This window comes from Corvus hawaiiensis, chromosome 15, assembly GCF_020740725.1.
Source record: "Corvus hawaiiensis isolate bCorHaw1 chromosome 15, bCorHaw1.pri.cur, whole genome shotgun sequence".
Classification (NCBI taxonomy): domain Eukaryota; kingdom Metazoa; phylum Chordata; class Aves; order Passeriformes; family Corvidae; genus Corvus; species Corvus hawaiiensis.
The window spans coordinates 18978121-18995906 of record NC_063227.1 but is presented as its reverse complement, the minus strand read 5'-3'; the positions used below and the strand labels follow the sequence as shown (position 1 = coordinate 18995906).

The window sequence follows — 17786 nt, the reverse complement described above, 5'->3', positions numbered from 1 at the left end:
AGCTGCTTGTGCGGTGCAGTCGGGACAGGCCTGAGCTTCTGTTCGAGGAGCCAAACACAGCAGGGCCAAGTCCCAACCTGCAAACAGCAAATCTGGTTTGGGGCCCTCATCTTTCCTCGCCCCAGTTTCTCCCCGTTCCTCATCAGAGGTGACCCTTGCAGCTGCCATCTCACCAGGGCCTCCTCCAGCGCCTTCCTGCCCCTCCAGCCTCGCAGCTTTTTCCACCTGAGGTCTGTGCCAGCCTCTTAACCCTGAGCTACTCACGCAGAGTAATCCATTTTCATCACCCCGAATCCATTTTCAAGTCAGCGCTTCCCAGGATACCAGCCAGCATTCCCCGTTCCTCCGCGCGCAGCTTCGCGCTGGGCCGGCTTAAAATGCACTTTGTTTAAACGGGCCCAGTTTACCAAGCAATCTGGATTGCTCTGCATGACTGCTCCGTCCTCAGCACCATCTCCCACTCCGCCAATCTCCGTGGCAGCCGCAGGTTTATCAGCAGTGATTTTAGATTTCCTTCCAGACCGTTGATTGAGGCGCTGAATGGCAGCGAGCACGGCACCGGCGCCAAGGAGCCGCTCCAGGAGAACCTCGCTCCACGAGGAATCCCAGCCGAGCTTTCCTTCTCTAAGCTCTGGATAAACCAGATCTGCCTCACAATGCCGTGCTGAGAATCCCAGAATCCCAGCTCGGAAAAGGCCTCCAAGGGCATCGAGTCCAAGCTGTGCCTGATCCCCAGCCCAGAGCACACTGAGTGCCACATCCAGGTGTTCCTTGGACACCTCCAGGGATAGGCACTCCAAACCTCCCTGGGCAGCCCCTGCCAAGGCCTGAGCACCCTTTCCATGGAGGAAATTCCTGCTGATGTCCAACCTGAGAGTTGCGTCCATGCAAAAGAATTAATAATAATAATGATAATAATAATAATGATAATAGTAATGATAAAGTCCCCATTATCAGCAGGCACACCCATCAGTCTCCAGCTGCTCTGTACCCAACACAAACCAGCTCTACCTCTCCAGCCCCGCAGGAACGCCTGGAGCAGACCTTGTTCCTCACGGAGGCCAGGACCATGCCTAAGGAAAGGTTTCAAAGCCGGACCTGTCACGTAACACCAGTGCCCAGTGTCCCCTGCCATCAGGCACAGTGACTGACGTCAGTGCTATTTCCATCAGCCATTCCCTGCCTTAGCCATTAATCCAGTTGTTCCCTGGGGCTGCCGAGGACAGCGAGCACTGCACAGCCCCAGCCAGCTCTTCCAGCTGCTCGTGGCATCGCTGCCCTCCCAGTCCTGCCCGTCCCGGGTTCCCCAGCTCCATGGACACCTCAGAGCAGAGCGATCCCACTTCTCGGCATAAATTATTCCATCCAAACATGTCAAATATGTGTCTTTTGAATGCCTTTGCTGGCTCCCAGAGCATGGGCAGGTCCCACATCCTACGTTGTTATGTCTCAGCCCAGATGACGCCAACTATTTATTGAATACTTTTGCATTTTTCTCCATAATTAACAATTTTGCAATCTCCACTTGGGATTGACAGTTCCCGGATTCCGCCTCTTCCCGGCGCATTTTTTAAAGCACTCATTGTGGTGACTTTGTAATAATTGATTTTCCCCCAATGTCTTTGGCTTTGCTTGTTAATTTTCTACACTCCAGAACGACTCATTTCTCCTAATTGCTGTAACTCCCTCCTTTTACCCCCACTATTTATTGGTTTCCTATTTCCAACTGCTGCCACTGTGCTGGAATGGGATTTGGGGCAGAGCTGTCTATTTCCTCTGCTGAGAAATGGTGGCTTTGGATAAAAAAACCTCATTTTCAGGGCTCTCCAGCGCTCGCTGTGATATTCCTGATGGGGACACCTGTGCCAGCTCCACATCTGAGGGACAAACAGAGCCCCCATCCCCCTCTTCCCGCGGGGATGCTCTGACGGGGATGTTCATCCCCAGGAAAATCCTGCACGTTCTGTGCTGCCGCAGCTCAGGGATTTTTCTCGAGGAGGAATCGCTGGCAGCTCTCCCTCCGATGACCCCCATCCTCTGTGAAGTGCTCTCCTGCCTTTTTGAGCCCGTGCCTGCTCTGGCCTCCGCGGATTCCAGCAGCAATGAACTCCCGGCCCATGTGCTCTCTGGAAAAGCTCTTCCCTTTGCTGCTGCCTCTGCTGCCTGCTCATTTTGCCTTGAACTTCTCCTACCTGCAGGGTTGTGAGGAAACAGCAGTAATTGCTCCTCACTCTGCCCCTTTCCAATTCCACAAATCCGGGCGGCATCCTGCTCTGCCAGGTCCTCCTGCAGACACCAGGCAGGTCTGGCCAGCCCTGCTGCCCTTCCCTGTGCTCCCTCCCACCCTGCTGCCCTTCCCTGTGCTCCCTCCAGCCCTGCTGCCCTTCCCTCTGCTCCATCCCACCCTGCTGCCCTTCCCTCTGCTCCATCCCACCCTGCTGCCCTTCCCTCTGCTCCATCCCACCCTGCTGCCCTTCCCTGTGCTCCCTCCAGCCCTGCTGCCCTTCCCTCTGCTCCATCCCACCCTGCTGCCCCTCCCTCTGCTCCATCCCACCCTGCTGCCCTTCCCTCTGCTCCATCCCACCCTGCTGCCCTTCCCTCTGCTCCATCCCACCCTGCTGCCCTTCCCTGTGCTCCCTCCAGCCCTGCTGCCCTTCCCTCTGCTCCATCCCACCCTGCTGCCCCTCCCTCTGCTCCATCCCACCCTGCTGCCCTTCCCTCTGCTCCATCCCACCCTGCTGCCCCTCCCTGTGCTCCATCCCACCCTGCTGCCCTTCCCTGTGCTCCGTCCCACCCTGCTGCCCTTCCCTCTGCTCCATCCCACCCTGCTGCCCTTCCCTCTGCTCCATCCCACCCTGCTGCCCTTCCCTGTGCTCCATCCCACCCTGCTGCCCCTCCCTGTGCTCCATCCCACCCTGCTGTCCTTCCCTGTGCTCCATCCTGCCCTTCTGCCCTTCCCTGTGCTCCCTCCAGCCCTGCTGCCCTTCCCTCTGCTCCATCCCACCCTGCTGCCCTTCCCTCTGCTCCCTCCCACCCTGCTGCCCTTCCCTCTGCTCCATCCCACCCTGCTGTCCTTCCCTGTGCTCCATCCCACCCTGCTGCCCTTCCCTCTGCTCCATCCCACCCTGCTGCCCCTCCCTGTGCTCCATCCCACCCTGCTGCCCTTCCCTCTGCTTCATCCCACCCTGCTGCCCCTCCCTGTGCTCCATCCCACCCTGCTGCCCTTCCCTGTGCTCCTTCCAGCCCTGCTGCCCTTCCCTGTGCTCCATCCCGCCCTGTCCCAGCCTTCCAGCCACGGGGAAGCCAGACCCAAACCCAAAGCTCCAGTTTTGGGGCTCATCTGGCAGTAGCAGGAATTTGTTTTGGTGATGAATTTTCATGGGCTGTCCCTGACCTGCCTGGTCCTGGCTACGCATCCCAAACACCCCAACACCAATCCCTGCCTGTGCTGATTCCCTCTGCCATGAGGGCACGTTAGGAAAAATTGTATTGGGATAAATTTCTTCATGGCAAGGGTGGCATTGGAAGGAGGGTGGTGGAATCACCATCCCTGGAGGTATTCAAGGAACAACTGGAGGTGGCACTCAGTGCTCTGGGCTGGGTGACAGCAAATCTTGATGACCTTGGAGGTCTTTTCCAACCTTGATGGCTCTGTGAGGATTCCCACTCACGGATGGTGGATGGGGCTAAGGGGACCCTGCACTCCTCAGCCCCTCTGCTCCCTCCTGCCTCTTCCTTCCCTCATTCAAACATCTCCAGATCCATCAGGACCTGCACTAGGCAGATTCTCCTTGCTAAACCCAGGGAAAACAAACTCAGCCCAAACAAGAGCAGTGCTAGGAGGGAAGAGGAATTTGGGATGCCACCGTGTCTCCACAAACCCACAACATTACCCCGTGTGCAGAGGGCAGGGACCGAGCAGCAGGAGAAATTCCATTGTTCACAAAGGAAACCGTAAAATCCGCCCCGGGCACCCTTTTCCTGCTGGCAGGGACGGAGGGAGCCACCCTGCTCGCCCTCCCCGAGCGCAGTGGGGGAAATCCAGCCCTTGTTAACCGGCTCGCTGCTGATCCCAAAGCGGGATCTGTGTCTCCCGGTCTCCTCTGGCAGCTTCCAAAGGTTCCTGCGCCTCCCCACACGCCAGGAGCCTCCTCTCAGGCAGCTGCCAAAGGAGCTGCTTCCCCAACAGCCGCCACAATGCAGCAACTCACAGGGCCGGGAGTGAAAGGCAATGTCAGCCAGCGCCCGGAATATCAAAATAAGTGACAAGGGAGCCATTGTGGCACCCGAGTTACTCAACTCCACATGGATTCATGAACCCCTCTCCTTCACAAACCGACCTGGAGCGCTGCAACATCCCTGGGTATGGAGGGAAAGAAAGAGAAGCCCAGGGACCGTGCTCTGAACGCCCCAGAGCCAGCTTTCCGTGGGTGGAGGCTTGGGAATGATTTGCTTTGCCTGGAGAGGAGCAGGGCTCCAGCGCAGCGCAGCCTTCGGAGCAGGAGGCTGAGGGGAATATTATGGCCATGGAAACCAGGGCAAGCTTCGAGGAAAGCTGGAGCTGAATTGCCAAAACCACCCAGGGCAACGCTCAACCTCCAGGAAACAGGACATGGGCTCAGCTCGTCCCTGAGCCGACCATTTTACCGCTCGTCTGAGCCACCGGCGCTTCTGCTGCTGTGCTGGGGCGAGGATGGAGCTGTGACAGCTCTTCCCATCCTTTTCCATGGCCCCCCTCGCAGAACACTGTGCTGCACTGATTTTTGGAGGAGAAGCCCCCCAGGAGCCCTCCCTGCTCGTTCTGCACCCACCCTGCAGGTGATGGGAAGAGCTCAGGGCGTTTCCGGGCACAGCAGCACCCTGAGGGACAGGGACAAGGCAAGCCCTGCCCTGGCTTGGTGTCACCTCCTGGCACCTACAGTTTCCCTCTGCTCTGCTCCTCCCCTTGGTGGCCTGGGGGTCCTGTCTGCCCGGGGGTCCCTCCCTGCCCTGCCACAGCATCTCCAGGTGTCCAGGTGCTTAAGCAGACCCAGCTGCATTCCCAGCATTGCTCCGTGTTTGCACAACACGAAGGAATTGAGGGAAGAGCTGGTGCTGAGCACGGGATCAGGTCCCAGGGGCTCTGCCTGCTTTGGACAAGGGAGGGAGATGGATGGATCCACCTCTAAGCAAAGGTGTGGCCTGTGCACACCTGTGAGACCCCTCCTTTGTTCAAAACACTCGTTCAGGCCCTCCCAAAATTTCGTCCCTGAAGGTGATGTCCCCCAAAGGACCCTGACAGTTCTGGGCAGGAGCGCCAGCACAGTTAAAGGCCCAGCTCTGTCATCTGCCAGCCTGACTTTACTGGGGCCACCTCCACCACAGCCAGGGGGGTCCCACAGGGCACATCGGCCGTGGGGTGACAGCTCTGGTCCGTGCTGCTCACGAGGCCTCGTGTGGTGGCTGTGCCTGCCCCCAAATCCCTGTGCCCACCCCCAGTTCCCAACAACCCCCCAGCTCTTTCACTGCTGACAAACCAGAGAAGGAATCCGCGACCAGAGAAACGACAGGCAGGAATCCATGGAATCCCAGAGCCAGGTGTTATCCCAAAAAGCACCTGCTCCCCCTCCTGAGTGGCTGCTCAGCTGACAATTAGCGAGTGCTGACCTTGCAGTCAGCAGAGCCAGTCTCCAAGTCCTGCCGAAATAATGATAGCAGAGCAGCCAGCCTCAAATGGACATCAGCTCCCGAGGCACTATTTAATGAATAAATCCAGGGAAAATGCGGGCTGACTCCACATAGGTGCCCTGAAGCCTCCTGAAATTTGCATGATGCTCAAAGAAGCCGCCAAAGCCCGGTGCCAACCTGCCTGGTCAGATCGAATTTATCTAACTCAGAGCAAGATCTAACGCAATTAGAAACCCATTTAGGCAGCCTGGGGACAGAGCCTGCCTAACCCTCAGCCTATCCCAGCTCCCAGCCCATCCAGGAGGTGCCATTTGGCTTTTCTTTGGGTGAAATGAAGATGGGCAAGGAAAATGTGGAAATAAATCATCGGAAGGGCGAACGGGAAAATGGAAAGGGGTCATAATCTTTACGGAATGATGTCTAAATTGGCCCGGCCGTGCTGCCCTGGAATGCCTGTCACCATCCCGCTGATAATGGAGCTATTCTGGAGATGGTTGGTGTGGAGTGGAAATTGCCCTGGCCGCAGCAGGAGGTCTCATAATCACGTTAAAACCATCTGAAGATCCCAGGGAGAAAAAGCTTCCGGGACTGGGAGCAACACTCGAATAAAACCCTCGAGGAATCCAACAGCTGCGGAGTGGGAAAATAATGCTGGGAAAATAATGAGCTAATCTGGCTCCCAGTTGCACCCAGCAGAGCTGACAGGGAATGTTGAAGGCTCTGGGGAGACCAGGGGGTCCGAAGCTGGAGGCTCAGGACTCTATAAAAAAAAAATGGAGATAACCAGGAATGCTTCCATGGAAGCCTGTCCACGGAAAACCTGTCAAATTGCTGAAATCAGATCATTATTCAAGAGAGCTCCTTGTCTCAGGGTTGGGGTGGGGGGGGGAGATCTTTGCTGACACGTGAAAATGAAAAAATGATGCTCTTGCAAAGGAACTTTTCACTTCAGGAATCCAGCCAAGTATTAATTACAGAGCTCAACCCAAAAAGGTCAGTCAGAATCATGCCTTTAGAAATTACTAGGAAAAAAAGATATTTGTATATCATATATATTCTGATTGACTTGGGAAATAGAGGGGGAAAACTGTCAATTCTTCCTGATTTGCTTTCAAATTGAAAATTTTCCTCTGAGGGCAGACCTGTTCTGCAACCAGCTCCATTTCCACAGGCAAAGGACAGCAGCTTTTCCTGTTTGCCCAAGGAATCATGCCTGTTCCTGAGGTCTGGGCACCCACACGCTGCAGAGAAGGGCAGAGCCCTCACCTCAGTGGTCTGCACCTCCTGATGAATGGAGATACCAGGTGAGACAAACCTCCCTTTGGAGACATCAAACAGGTAGGACAAGTCATAGGAAGGCTTCTTAGGGCCACTTATCTTGCGTGCACTGCTCCAACTCCCATTCCCACCGGCACAGGACCCCTAGGATGGATGAGCTCCTCAAATCCCAGCATTGCTGTCACATCCTTGGCCAAACCAGATCGTGGCTCCAGACAAATTTCCTGCATGTTAGCAAAGGTTTCTGAGCTCTCCGGGCAAGAGATGCCCTGATAGACCTTAATAAATAGTGATCCACTTGAAATCCTTGGGAAAAAAAACCACCCAAGCTCCTGCAGGCGTTTGAAGAGCCTGGAATCACAACACCCCAGAAGGTCTTGCCCAGCCTGAATGAAAACGAAGGGCTCTTCAAACGCCTGAAGCGCGCGTTTTGCTTTCCACGCAGCTCGAGTGCTTTTGAGGCACAAGCAGGAGGATGAATGGATGAGTGTGAGAGGAACATCACACATCGCTCCAGCAGGACACTTCCAGCAGCATCTCAGTCCAGAGCTCAGCCAAGAGGTGCTCCAGCAGCAGGGCCGGATCTCTGGCAGAGCCTCCCTGGCAGCTGCTCCCGAGCACCGAGGAGTTGGGAGGATGTGAAAACCAGGCCATGTGGGAGCAAAATAGCTGCAGGCTTTCAGGTTGCTCAGGCCTTTCAAGATGTCTCTGAAGAGCTGAATCAGGGCACGCTGCTCCGACAGCTCCGGAGCAGGATCAGTTCCCAGGGAGAGAGGTGGGGAATCGCTGCCCTCCCCAAAGGACGGCCCCGAGCTTTGATGGAATGTGCGAGGATGCCGGTGCCATGTGCAGATAGGAGATCAGAGCGGGTGTTTTGCAAGCCACGAGGAGCTCAGAAGGATGTTTACATCCCGGGAAAGGGGCATCTTCAGGGATCTCTGGGCAGGACCCACAAGGCCTGGCTGTGGGTGCCAGAAGGGTGGAAATGATGAGGTGGTGGAGCTTCCTGCTGCTCTGCTGGCAGGTCACAGCCCATGCTCCCACCACAAACCCACCCACGCTTCCCTGCAAGCAGCTGAAGGGCTGAGGCAGTAAACAGCCTCCACCACACCAGGCATTGATGCAAAACAGCCAGGAATGTTTTCCAAGGGATCTGGGGGAGTTGTTTTCTTTCTGGTCCTCTGCCTGAACTCCTCTTCCTCTCGAGAGGGTTGGGTTGGGAATCGCACTCGGGAAAGAAGCCTTTACTACAGGGAAAGCAGATCCTCAAGGGTGCAGAGACCTCCAGAAAAGTTCAGAAAGTCAGGGAATAGCATCATGGAATGGTTTGAGTTGGAAGGAACCTTAAAGCTCATCCCATCCCACCCCCTGCCGTGGCAGGGACACCTCCCACTGTCCCAGGCTGCTCCAAGCCCCAATGTCCAGCCTGGCCTTGGGCACTGCCAGGGATCCAGGGGCAGCCCCAGCTGCTCTGGGCACCCTGTGCCAGGGCCTGCCCACCCTCCCAGGGAACAATTCCTTCCCAATATCCCATCTAAACCTCTCCTCTTTTAGTTTAAAAGAGTTCCCCTTGTCCGATCACTCTCTGCCTGTGTAAAATCTCTCTCCACCTTTTTTGTGGCTCTCCTTGAAGTACAGAAAAGGGTCAATACGAAAGACAAGGTCAATGAAGGGCCTGTTAGGGGGAAGCTGAGTGACTCTGAGTTGCAGATCTGACTCCAGAAGTGAAGCCAAGGCTGAGCTTCATCCAGCTTGCCCTGGTGGATGCTGCAGCCACAGTCAGAGGTGACTGTGGGCACCAAAATGCCAGGGGTGACCTCCTCACCCCTGTTCAATCCTCAGCCAAGCTGTGCTTTCTGGGGCACTGAAGGATCAGGGCACTGCAGGGAGAGCCTCTTTTGGAACAATCTCCACTGACCATATTGGTTTCTCCCAGGAGCAGAGCTGGGTTGTGCAATGGTGGCGTGGCTGTGCCCTGGGGATGGGCCGTGCCCTGGGGATGGGCCGTGCCCAGGGTTCCTGGCAGGTGCTCTCACAGGACAGGGGTGTGTGGGGATGAGGGCGGAGGGCCACGAAGGTGATTTGGGCCTGGCACAGCACTCAGCATTCCAAAGGATGTGCCAACCAGTAGGAGATTTGCACCACTGGGGCTGGGTGTCCAACACCCCAAAAACCACAAAGGGCTCTTTGGGACCTGCCCTGGCACAGCCCCACATGGGGGGATTCACTCTGGGGGGTCCTGGCTGGCCACCAGCTCAGGGACACCAGAGCAGAGCAGCCACCCCTTTGCTGTTGTCCCACGGCTCCCAGGGCTGCCCTCCCCACCCTGACAGTTCCAGCCACTCCGTGCCCTTTGCTCCAGGCATTCCTCAGCCCTTGTTCCCTCCACAACACCCTCCCTGGCCTGTCCTACATCCCGCACCCTCTCATTACTCCAGCCTCTTTCCATCCCATCCCAGAACATCCCAGAACATCCCAGCTCTGTCCTCACCCGGGAACACCCCACCCTCCGCCCTCTCCAGCTGCATCCCACCCTCTGTGCTTCACCCCATCCACAGCCTCTGGATGCTCTCTGGGCTGAGTGCCCAGGGACACGCAGGGGCCATCGAGTGCCTGGGGACACCCGGGGACCACAGGGACACCCAGGGACCACGGGGACACCCGGGAACCACAGGGACACCCAGGGACCACAGGGACACCCGGGGACCACGGGGACACACAGGGACCACAGGGACACACAGGGACCACAGGGACACATGGGGACCATGGGGACACCCGGGGACCACAGGGACACACAGGGACCACAGGGACACCCAGGGACCATGGGGACACCCAGGGACCACGGGGACACCCAGGGACCATGGGGACACACGCTGTCACAGCCCCGGGTTCTGCCCCAGGATTTGGGTGCCGGGTGAAGCAGCCTGCAGGGCTGGGCCCTGCTCCAGAGAACAGCACTGCAGCTGAGAGCCCGGCCGAGCAGGCAGAGCAGTGCTGGGAATATCAATCAGGGAGGCTTGGAGCAGGCAGCCGCACACACAGCCAGGGCTTTCATCCCCCAGGATCCACAGCTCGGCCGGCAGAGCCAACCAGGGGCTCAGCCCCACGCTGGGAGGGCTCAGCATCCTTCTGTACTGGGGCCAGCACAGTCAGGAGAGACTGGGGAAAGCCAGGGCAAAGGGAGAGATCAGGAGAGAGGGTGGAGAGGAGCAGACACAGTTGTGAAAGAAGAGGGAAGATTGGGGAGGAAAAAGGAGGAGTTCCCCAGATCCAAGCTAGGAAAGGCCAACGCTGGCTCCAAGGGCACCAGGCAGCGGAGAGGCTGAGGCTGTGAGAAGGGAGAGGAAGAGGAGGGCAGGGGGGAGTGAGAAGCAGAGAGGAATGGCAGGAGGGGAACTGGGCAGTGCTGTCACCCAGCCTCGTGTGGGGAGCCCCAGGCAGGGAGCACAGGCTGGGTGCCTTCATGGGAGAAAGGACGAGGTCCCCAGCGCTGGTGGGGCCAGCGACAGCCAGGCAGGAGAGACCCAGTGAGCTCCTTGATGGCTTAGGGACAGCAAGTGCCACTGCCTCCTTGCAGACACTGCCTACGGAGTTGTCACCTGCCCAAGGCTGCCCATCCTGCTGTCACCTGCTGTCACTGTGTCCACCCCACTGCCACCCTCCCCACAGCACAGCTTGTGCACAGCCCTGTGCCACTCTCCCTGGGGCTGTGCACCCCCTGTGCCACCTCCCACCATGGTGCAGGCTGCACAGCCCCCACTGCCACCTCCCTGGGGACAGGGGTTGTACCCTGCCCCGTGCCGCCTTCTCCCAGGGGAGACTCTGGCTGCCCCCCTGCATCCCCTACACGGCCTGTATGTGTGTCCCTGCCAGCCCTTGTCACAGAGACCGTGCTCCCCTCCCTGCCACCTCCGTGGGGTGCTGGCAGTGAGCATCTGGCTGTCACCCACCACGCACGGGGCGCAGGCTGGGTACACCCCGCCGTAACCTCCCCCGCAGCACAGCCTGCGCACACCCACGCTGGCTCTGCCTGTACCACAGGGCTGCTCATCTCCCGTGGCTGCAGCTCCTCATTCTGAGGCCCCAAACACCCCACGGTGCTCCCAATCCCTGCCATCAACCGAAGTCCCCAGCGCAGACGTGCCAGGAGCCACCGCACCTTCCTGCCTTGCCCGTGGTGCCCTTGGCATCCCCACCAATGCCCCAGCACAGAGAACGAACCACTCCCCACCCCGTCCTGTGCTCCCCCAGGCACCCCAGTGAGGCTCACAAAGCTGCTGTGCTTTGACACAGCCACTCTTCCCAGCAGATCCAGGGATCTGCAACCCCTCAACGGCATCTCCCTCATTCGATCTCGGCCTGGCAAAGCCAAATCTGACCCAAGCCCAGCTGATCCCAGGAGCAGGAGCTGATTCACAGTGCGGAGGAGCTGCTCCCAGCACAGCGTGTCTCTGAAACTGGGGAAAAGCAGGGCAGGTCCCCCATGAACCTCAGCTCCATCTGCAGCTCCTTGCTGGATCCATTTATCAGCTCATTCCACGTGAACGACCTTGAGAAAACCCACTGACCCAGGACAGTGGGAGACTTTCCCAGACATCTGCCAGCACCTAAACCTGCAATTTATGGAGACTCTGAGCTAAATTCTGAAACAAAACGATTTCATTTCTGTCCATTACAGCTACAATATTCCTCTCCTCCCCTCCCGCAGAGAGTAATTAATGCTGCACCGCGCTCCGAGCCCATGGGCAGGTGCAGGAAGCTCTGCTGCGCTCACTCGAGTTCACATCACTCCAGCCCAGGTGGTGGGGGGCTGTAAGGACCCGGGGCAGTCTTGGGAAAGGATGTAGAATATCCCCTCCCGGTAAAAAAGGATGGAGCCTGGGAGCCAGGCAGAAGAAAGAGCCGCTCCCCATGCCAGCGCCTGAGTTCTCATCCCAGGTTCATCAAAGAGCTGCTGAGGACGAGGAAGGAAGGGAAACTTCTCTCAGAAAGTTCCCAAAGGGAAGCAGATAGCAGGGCTGAGCCAAGCCCCAAGACTGCCCTGCCCAGCCCTGCGGGGAGCACTTATTGAGGTGGTTGCTGGTGTCTCCTTTCCTCCTCTGCAGCCATCGCATCTCCCTGCGGGTCCCAGCCCTGCCTGCCCAGGAGGCCCAGACACTTCCTGGATGGTTCAAGATAAAACCTTATGCTGTTAGCAAAACAAACGAGGAGGCTGTGAGAGCCAAGGCTGGCACAGGGCTCAAACCACCGAAGCCAGAACCACTGGTTTCCCTGGCTGATCTAATCTCTCCCAGCGCCAGAGCTCCTCTGGCCCAGCAGCCTGGTGCGGCCACTGGAGGCCCTGGGGAAGAGGTGAACTGGTGTGACAGGACCAGGGATGGGTGCCCCACTTTGGAAGAAAAATCAGGAGAAACAGGAATGGGTGGCCAGGGAGGGGGTCCCTGAGGTGGGATGGTTGGATGGTGGGAGGGGGGGTGTTGGACTGTTCCTGCCTACCAGGATGCATCTTTTCTCCAAACAGCTGGAGCTGAGCAAGCCCCACAGCATTGGCATCACCCCCATCCATCCCGCCAGGAGATCCCATACAGGGAGAGGGAGAGGACCACCCGGCTCCAGCAAGCCTTCCTGGGAGGATCTCTCCTTCCCATCACCTCTCGGGGTGGGGGAGCTCCGGGATCCGGGTGCTGCTGACATGCCAAGGCTCCATCTGCAACCGCGTGCGCCCTCATTGCAGCACTGCGGCGGGCGGGAGCCGGCGGCTGCCAGCCCGCGCCGGCGGGATTTGGGTCAGGCTAGCCAGGCACAGGGATCTGCTCCGCCACGCTCTGGCTGTGGGATGTGGGTGTGGCTCAAGAGGACGTGGGGATCAACCAGGAGAAGCTTTGAGGGAGGATGTTGGGGTGGAAGAAAGCCAGGCGGGCTGGGCCACGGCTCGGACTGCGTCCACATCCTCATGTGTGTGTGTGTGCGCGTGTGTGTGTGCAGGTGGTGGGAGCCCTGTTCTGGAGGAACATCCTTAGAAGGCCAGGCAGTGACTGGACACGGGAGATGTCAACCTGGGGATGAAGTGTCAGCACCATGAGGCCTCTGGACTGACCACACTGGGGTGTGGTGGAGGGTTTGTGGAGACGGCCGGCCCACGTGAGCATCACTTCTGGCCTCCGCAGGGCCTGAGTGCTCCAGCGGCCAAGGACATGGAAAATATGCCCGGGAAATTGCTGGGAGCAAGAGCCTCTTCAGGGGCAGCAGGGAAAATAAGGCACAACCGGTCAAAAATAGAAAACTTTATTGAAGTCAAATCCAACAGGGCAGCTGAGCTCAGCCCCACGGCAGGAGCCCAGCCTGCCGCTCACTGGGGTACAAAGAAGGGGCCAGGGGTCTCATGGGGCACAGGGGGTACAGCATGGGGGGGAGTGGGTGGTCCTCACCCACGGGGCCCCAGGAAGAAGGCAAAGCCACAGGCACTCGCTCCCCCTCTCCCTCCCTGGCTGGTTAAGGACAGAGGTGCCAAAGCAGAAACGTGGTGCAAGCTCCTAAGTGGCCAGACAGCCCGAGAAAGAGGGTCCTGCAAGCTCCGCGCTCAGCCCACGACCTCGTGGCTCAGCTCCAAGCTCCAGTGCACACCAGCGAGCAGCCAAGACCTGCCTCCGCCCTGCCCCGCACGCAGAGACCCCCCCGGCGACACCAAGAGCAGTGATCTGACCACAGCAGAGACCCCAGTGACCCTCTCCCCCGGCCCCCAGCACAGCCCCAGCCCCGCCACACGGACGGGCCATTCCCGTGCCCCAGGATCTGTGGGCCCTCTCCCGCAGAGCCACAGCTCCTGGCCCGGCTCCGGCACTAAGGGAAGCGCAGATTTCACCGCGCTGGCTGTGGCAGAGGGCCCGAGCCTGGGGGAAGCCGGAGCCTGAGCCTGGGAAAAAGGCAGAACTTTGCTCCTCCACCCAGCCCCACCTGCCCGGGCAGCCGCAGCGGGCACAGAGCTTCCTTTGAGGCGCCCTGGCGCAGAGCTGATGGCAGGTTCAGCCGCACCAGCAGAGCCGGGCTGGCAACAGCAAGGCCAGAGCCTTCCCAACTGCTCCCTGGAGCAGGGCAGGGCTGGAACCCAGCTGTGGCAGGAGCAGGACCAGTCCCTCCTCCCCAAGAGCCAGCCTAAGCGGAGGGAGGGATGGGAGGGTGTGCATCACCCTCCTCGGTGCTCTTAGAGCCGTCCCCAAAGGGGACGCAGGCGGGTGGCATTCCCTGCCCAGAGCCCCACATGCAGAGCCACACACATGCAGCGCCCTTCGCATCACCGTCACCCAGGCAGCGCCACCAGGACCCAGCCCCGGGTGCTCTGACAAGGGCTCAGACAGTTGTTGGCCTCCCCCACACCATCCCCATCCCCTCCCTGCACCACGCCCAGGCTCTGTGGCTCGGCTCCGGGGTAGTCCAACGCCATCCCCCCGGGCCACACATGCAGGGCTGGGGGCCAGTCCACGTTCACTCCCACACCTCTGTCCAGATGGCTCCCCGGTGCAGCGGGGGCGCCGCTGCCGGCCTCAGGATGAGCTCTCCTACCTGCTTGTTGGTGTATTTCTGGGGGTTGGTGCGGTAGCTGTAGTCCGAGTACTGCTCGGAGCCCGTCGAGTTGTTGTCCCCGGTGCCAACAAAGGTGTTGGTGGCCGGCAGGTCCTGCACCACTTGGTGCTTCTTGGAGGCGGAGGGTGACTGAGGCTGCAGCTGGATGGATGGCAGAGGCGAGTTGGAGCGGTAGTGGCGGCCCAGGTCCGGGCTGCCTGGAGGGTAGTTCAGGGGCAGGTGGATCCGGGGGCTGTCGCTGACAGAGTCGTTCATGAGGTTGAACTTGAGCGATTTCTGCAGCCCCGTCTCCTCCTCATCCTCCGTGGGCTTGGGCGGCTTGGGAGACTTGCTCTTCTTCACCTTGCTCTTGCTCTTCCCGCTCTTGCTGGCCTGCTTGGGTGCGTAAAGGTCCTTGGTCTCCTTCTTGCCCGCCTGGTAGCCGCTCTTGGCCTCGCGCTGCCGGCAGTAGCGCACCAGGACCACCAGCACGATGACCAGGGTGACAGCCACGATGCCGGCGATGACCCCAAAGAGGATGTTGCTCCGCTGCTTGCTGCGCTCATACTCGGGGTCACCGGCGATGTCGATGTCCAGCGGAGTGTCCAGGCTGTGCCCCACCAGCGTGTCCAGCAGCGTGCGGTTGGCCAGCGTCTCGTTGACGTAGAAGTGCACCAGGGCCGTGCCGTGCCGCGAGGGCTTGCCCTTGTCATTGACGCGCACGACCAGGCGGTGCAGGCCATGGTGCTTGCGCAGGATCTCCTTCTCCAGGGTGATGTCTCCGCTCTGCGGGGAGATCTGGAAGAGCTCGAAGGGGTTGCCTCCCGTGATGCTGTAGATCAGCTCGGCATTGATGCCCGAGTCGATGTCCTCTGCCTTGACCTTGCTCACCTGCTGGCCAGGGCTGGTGTGGGGCAGGATGTGCTTGTAGGTGGCGTTGGAGGGGGAGGTGATGAAGGGGGCATTGTCATTCTCATCCAAGACGTTAATGGTCACGCCCACGTAGGCAGACCTGGGGGGATCCCCACCATCCACCGCCTTGAGTCGGAAGGTGTAGGTGCTCTGCTGCTCCCGGTCAAAAGAGATGCTGGAGAGGATGGTGCCAGTGCCATTTTGGATGACAAAATCCCCGTTGTCTTGCTCCACTGATAGCTGGATCCGGGCATTTTCTCCTTTGTCAGCATCGATGACCGTCACCATGCCCACAGGGCTGAGGGGTGGCATGTTCTCCATCACTGAGAAGTTGTAGCCACTCAGCATGAACTTGGGGTCGTTGTCATTCCTGTCCATGACATTGATGGCCACAGACGCTGTGCCCTGCTTGCTGGGGCTGCCCTTATCTTCCGCCACCACCAAGAACTCGTAGCGTTCCCGTTGCTCTCGGTCCAGCACCGCCTTCACTCGGATCTCCCCAGAGTCAGGGTCAATGGTGAAGGAGCCCTTGGAGGCGGGGTCTGTCACCAGGGAATAAACCAGCTTGGCATTGGAGCCGCTGTCAGCGTCAGTGGCACTCACCTCCATCACCAGGTCATCAGGCTCGTTGTTTTCGGGGAAGGCCACCTCAGTGAAGCTCTGGCTGAAGACAGGGGCATTGTCATTGACGTCCATCACCTGCACCTTCAAGGAGTTGGTACTGGAGAGGGGCGGGTTGCCCGAATCCACAGCCACGATCTCAATCGTGTACTCCTTCACCGACTCGTAGTCCAGCGGCGTGGTGGTCTGCAGGAAGTATTTCTTCTTGCTGTCACTCCCTGTCTCACTGGCCTGGCGCAGCTGGAATGGGACATCACCGGCCACCACGCAGGTCACCACAGCGTTTTCACCCTCATCTCGGTCGGACACCTGCACCAGAGCCACTGCTGTCTCTACTGGCACGTCCTCCGAGATGTTGGCCATGCCATCCTGGTGAGTGACCAACCCTATGCCCCGGATCTCTATGGAGGGCGCGTTGTCATTCATGTCCTTGATGGTGACCACCACCTGAGTGCGGGCGCTCTTGGGGTTGGCACCCTTGTCCTTGGCCATGACGGAGAACTTGAGGGTGCCGATGTCCTCGCGGTCGATGGGGCCCTGCACGGTGATGAGCCCCGTGGCGCGGTCCAGGCGCAGCAGCCGCCGCACCATGTCAGAGGCCTGGTGGAAGGAGTAGTCGATCTCGGCGTTGGAACCCTGGTCCGAGTCGTTGGCTTTCACCTGGGGGACAGAGGGACAATCGGTGAGCAGGACGAGGGGACGGCGGAGTGAGCCCCTCCGCAAACCGCTGTGGCCTTCCCTGAGGACAGCCGGGAGGAAAAACCAGGATTTCCTCTTCTGGGGCCAAGGACTGTGGGGCAAAGAGCCTGGGACCGGCAGAGCAGCTGGGAGCCGCCCTCGGGCACGGAGGCTTTGCCTCACTCTTCCAGAGAAACCGGCTGGGCCGGTTGGCTGCGCTCCCCTCCCGGCCGGCTCCGGCACGCAGGGAATCCTCCGGAACCATGGAACCGTGCTGCTGAGACCCAGCCAGCAGCAGGGAGGGACAGCTCCAGCTGTGCCCCCGAGGAGGGGCTGGAGCAGCTGCCTGGCTCAGGTGAGGTTGAGGAGGGAGGCAACGATGTGCGGAGCTGCAGCAGCTCCATCGCGGCATCCAGGGGTGCAGCCAAGCAGGGATTGGGGCTGCCTAAGCCCTGCACAGCCCCGTCCATCCCTGCCCGCCCGCCAGGAGCCCTGCATCCCCATAAACCTGCCTCTACGCCTATTATTTGCTTTCTAAAGAAGATGAGGTTTGTCTAACATTTGCCTCCCTAATCGGCTCTCTGAGCAGCCTCTTCTCTGCACCATTTGCTGCTCCGCCGTTATCTTGCTCAGCAGATTTGGATGGAGAACGAAAGTTGTTAAATGTAAATTCCACCTTTTACCTCCACTCACAAAACAGGCGGAAGTCATTTTCCCCCTGAAAGATAAAAGCTGAGCAATGGCAGCAGCGGCGTCTCAGCCCATTCTCCTCCCGGCCATGCAGCTCCCTTATCTGTTTCCAACTCCCATTCTCTTAACAGTGAAAAATGAATTCTTAAAAAATTCACATCAGAATTAGCAGGCAGATGAGAGCTGGCCGCGCTCCGCTTATTAAGATGGCAGCTGCAGATAAACAGATGTCAACTACTATCATCTCAATGCCCCCTCCAAGCCAAATCCACCAAGATCCAGCCCCCTGGGCTCTCTGGGCCAGTTTGCAGCACTGCCCAAGATGGGGCAGAGCCCCGGCTCCCTGCAGACAGCAGGGCAGCTCTGGAGCCACGGCCAGC

The 17786-nt window shown here is 59.0% G+C and overlaps 1 protein-coding gene across 4 annotated transcripts in view; it reads right to left on the bottom strand.

Moving 5' to 3' along the window:
- PCDH1 (protocadherin 1) overlaps window positions 1–17786 on the bottom strand; it is a 57444-nt gene that overhangs the window by 30266 nt on the left and 9392 nt on the right. For all 4 annotated transcript variants that reach the window (XM_048319676.1, XM_048319674.1, XM_048319677.1 and 1 more), the window contains exon 3: window positions 14506–16698. In XM_048319676.1, coding sequence (XP_048175633.1) covers window positions 14506–16698 — 2193 coding nt within the window. The remainder of the gene's footprint in view (window positions 1–14505; window positions 16699–17786) is intronic.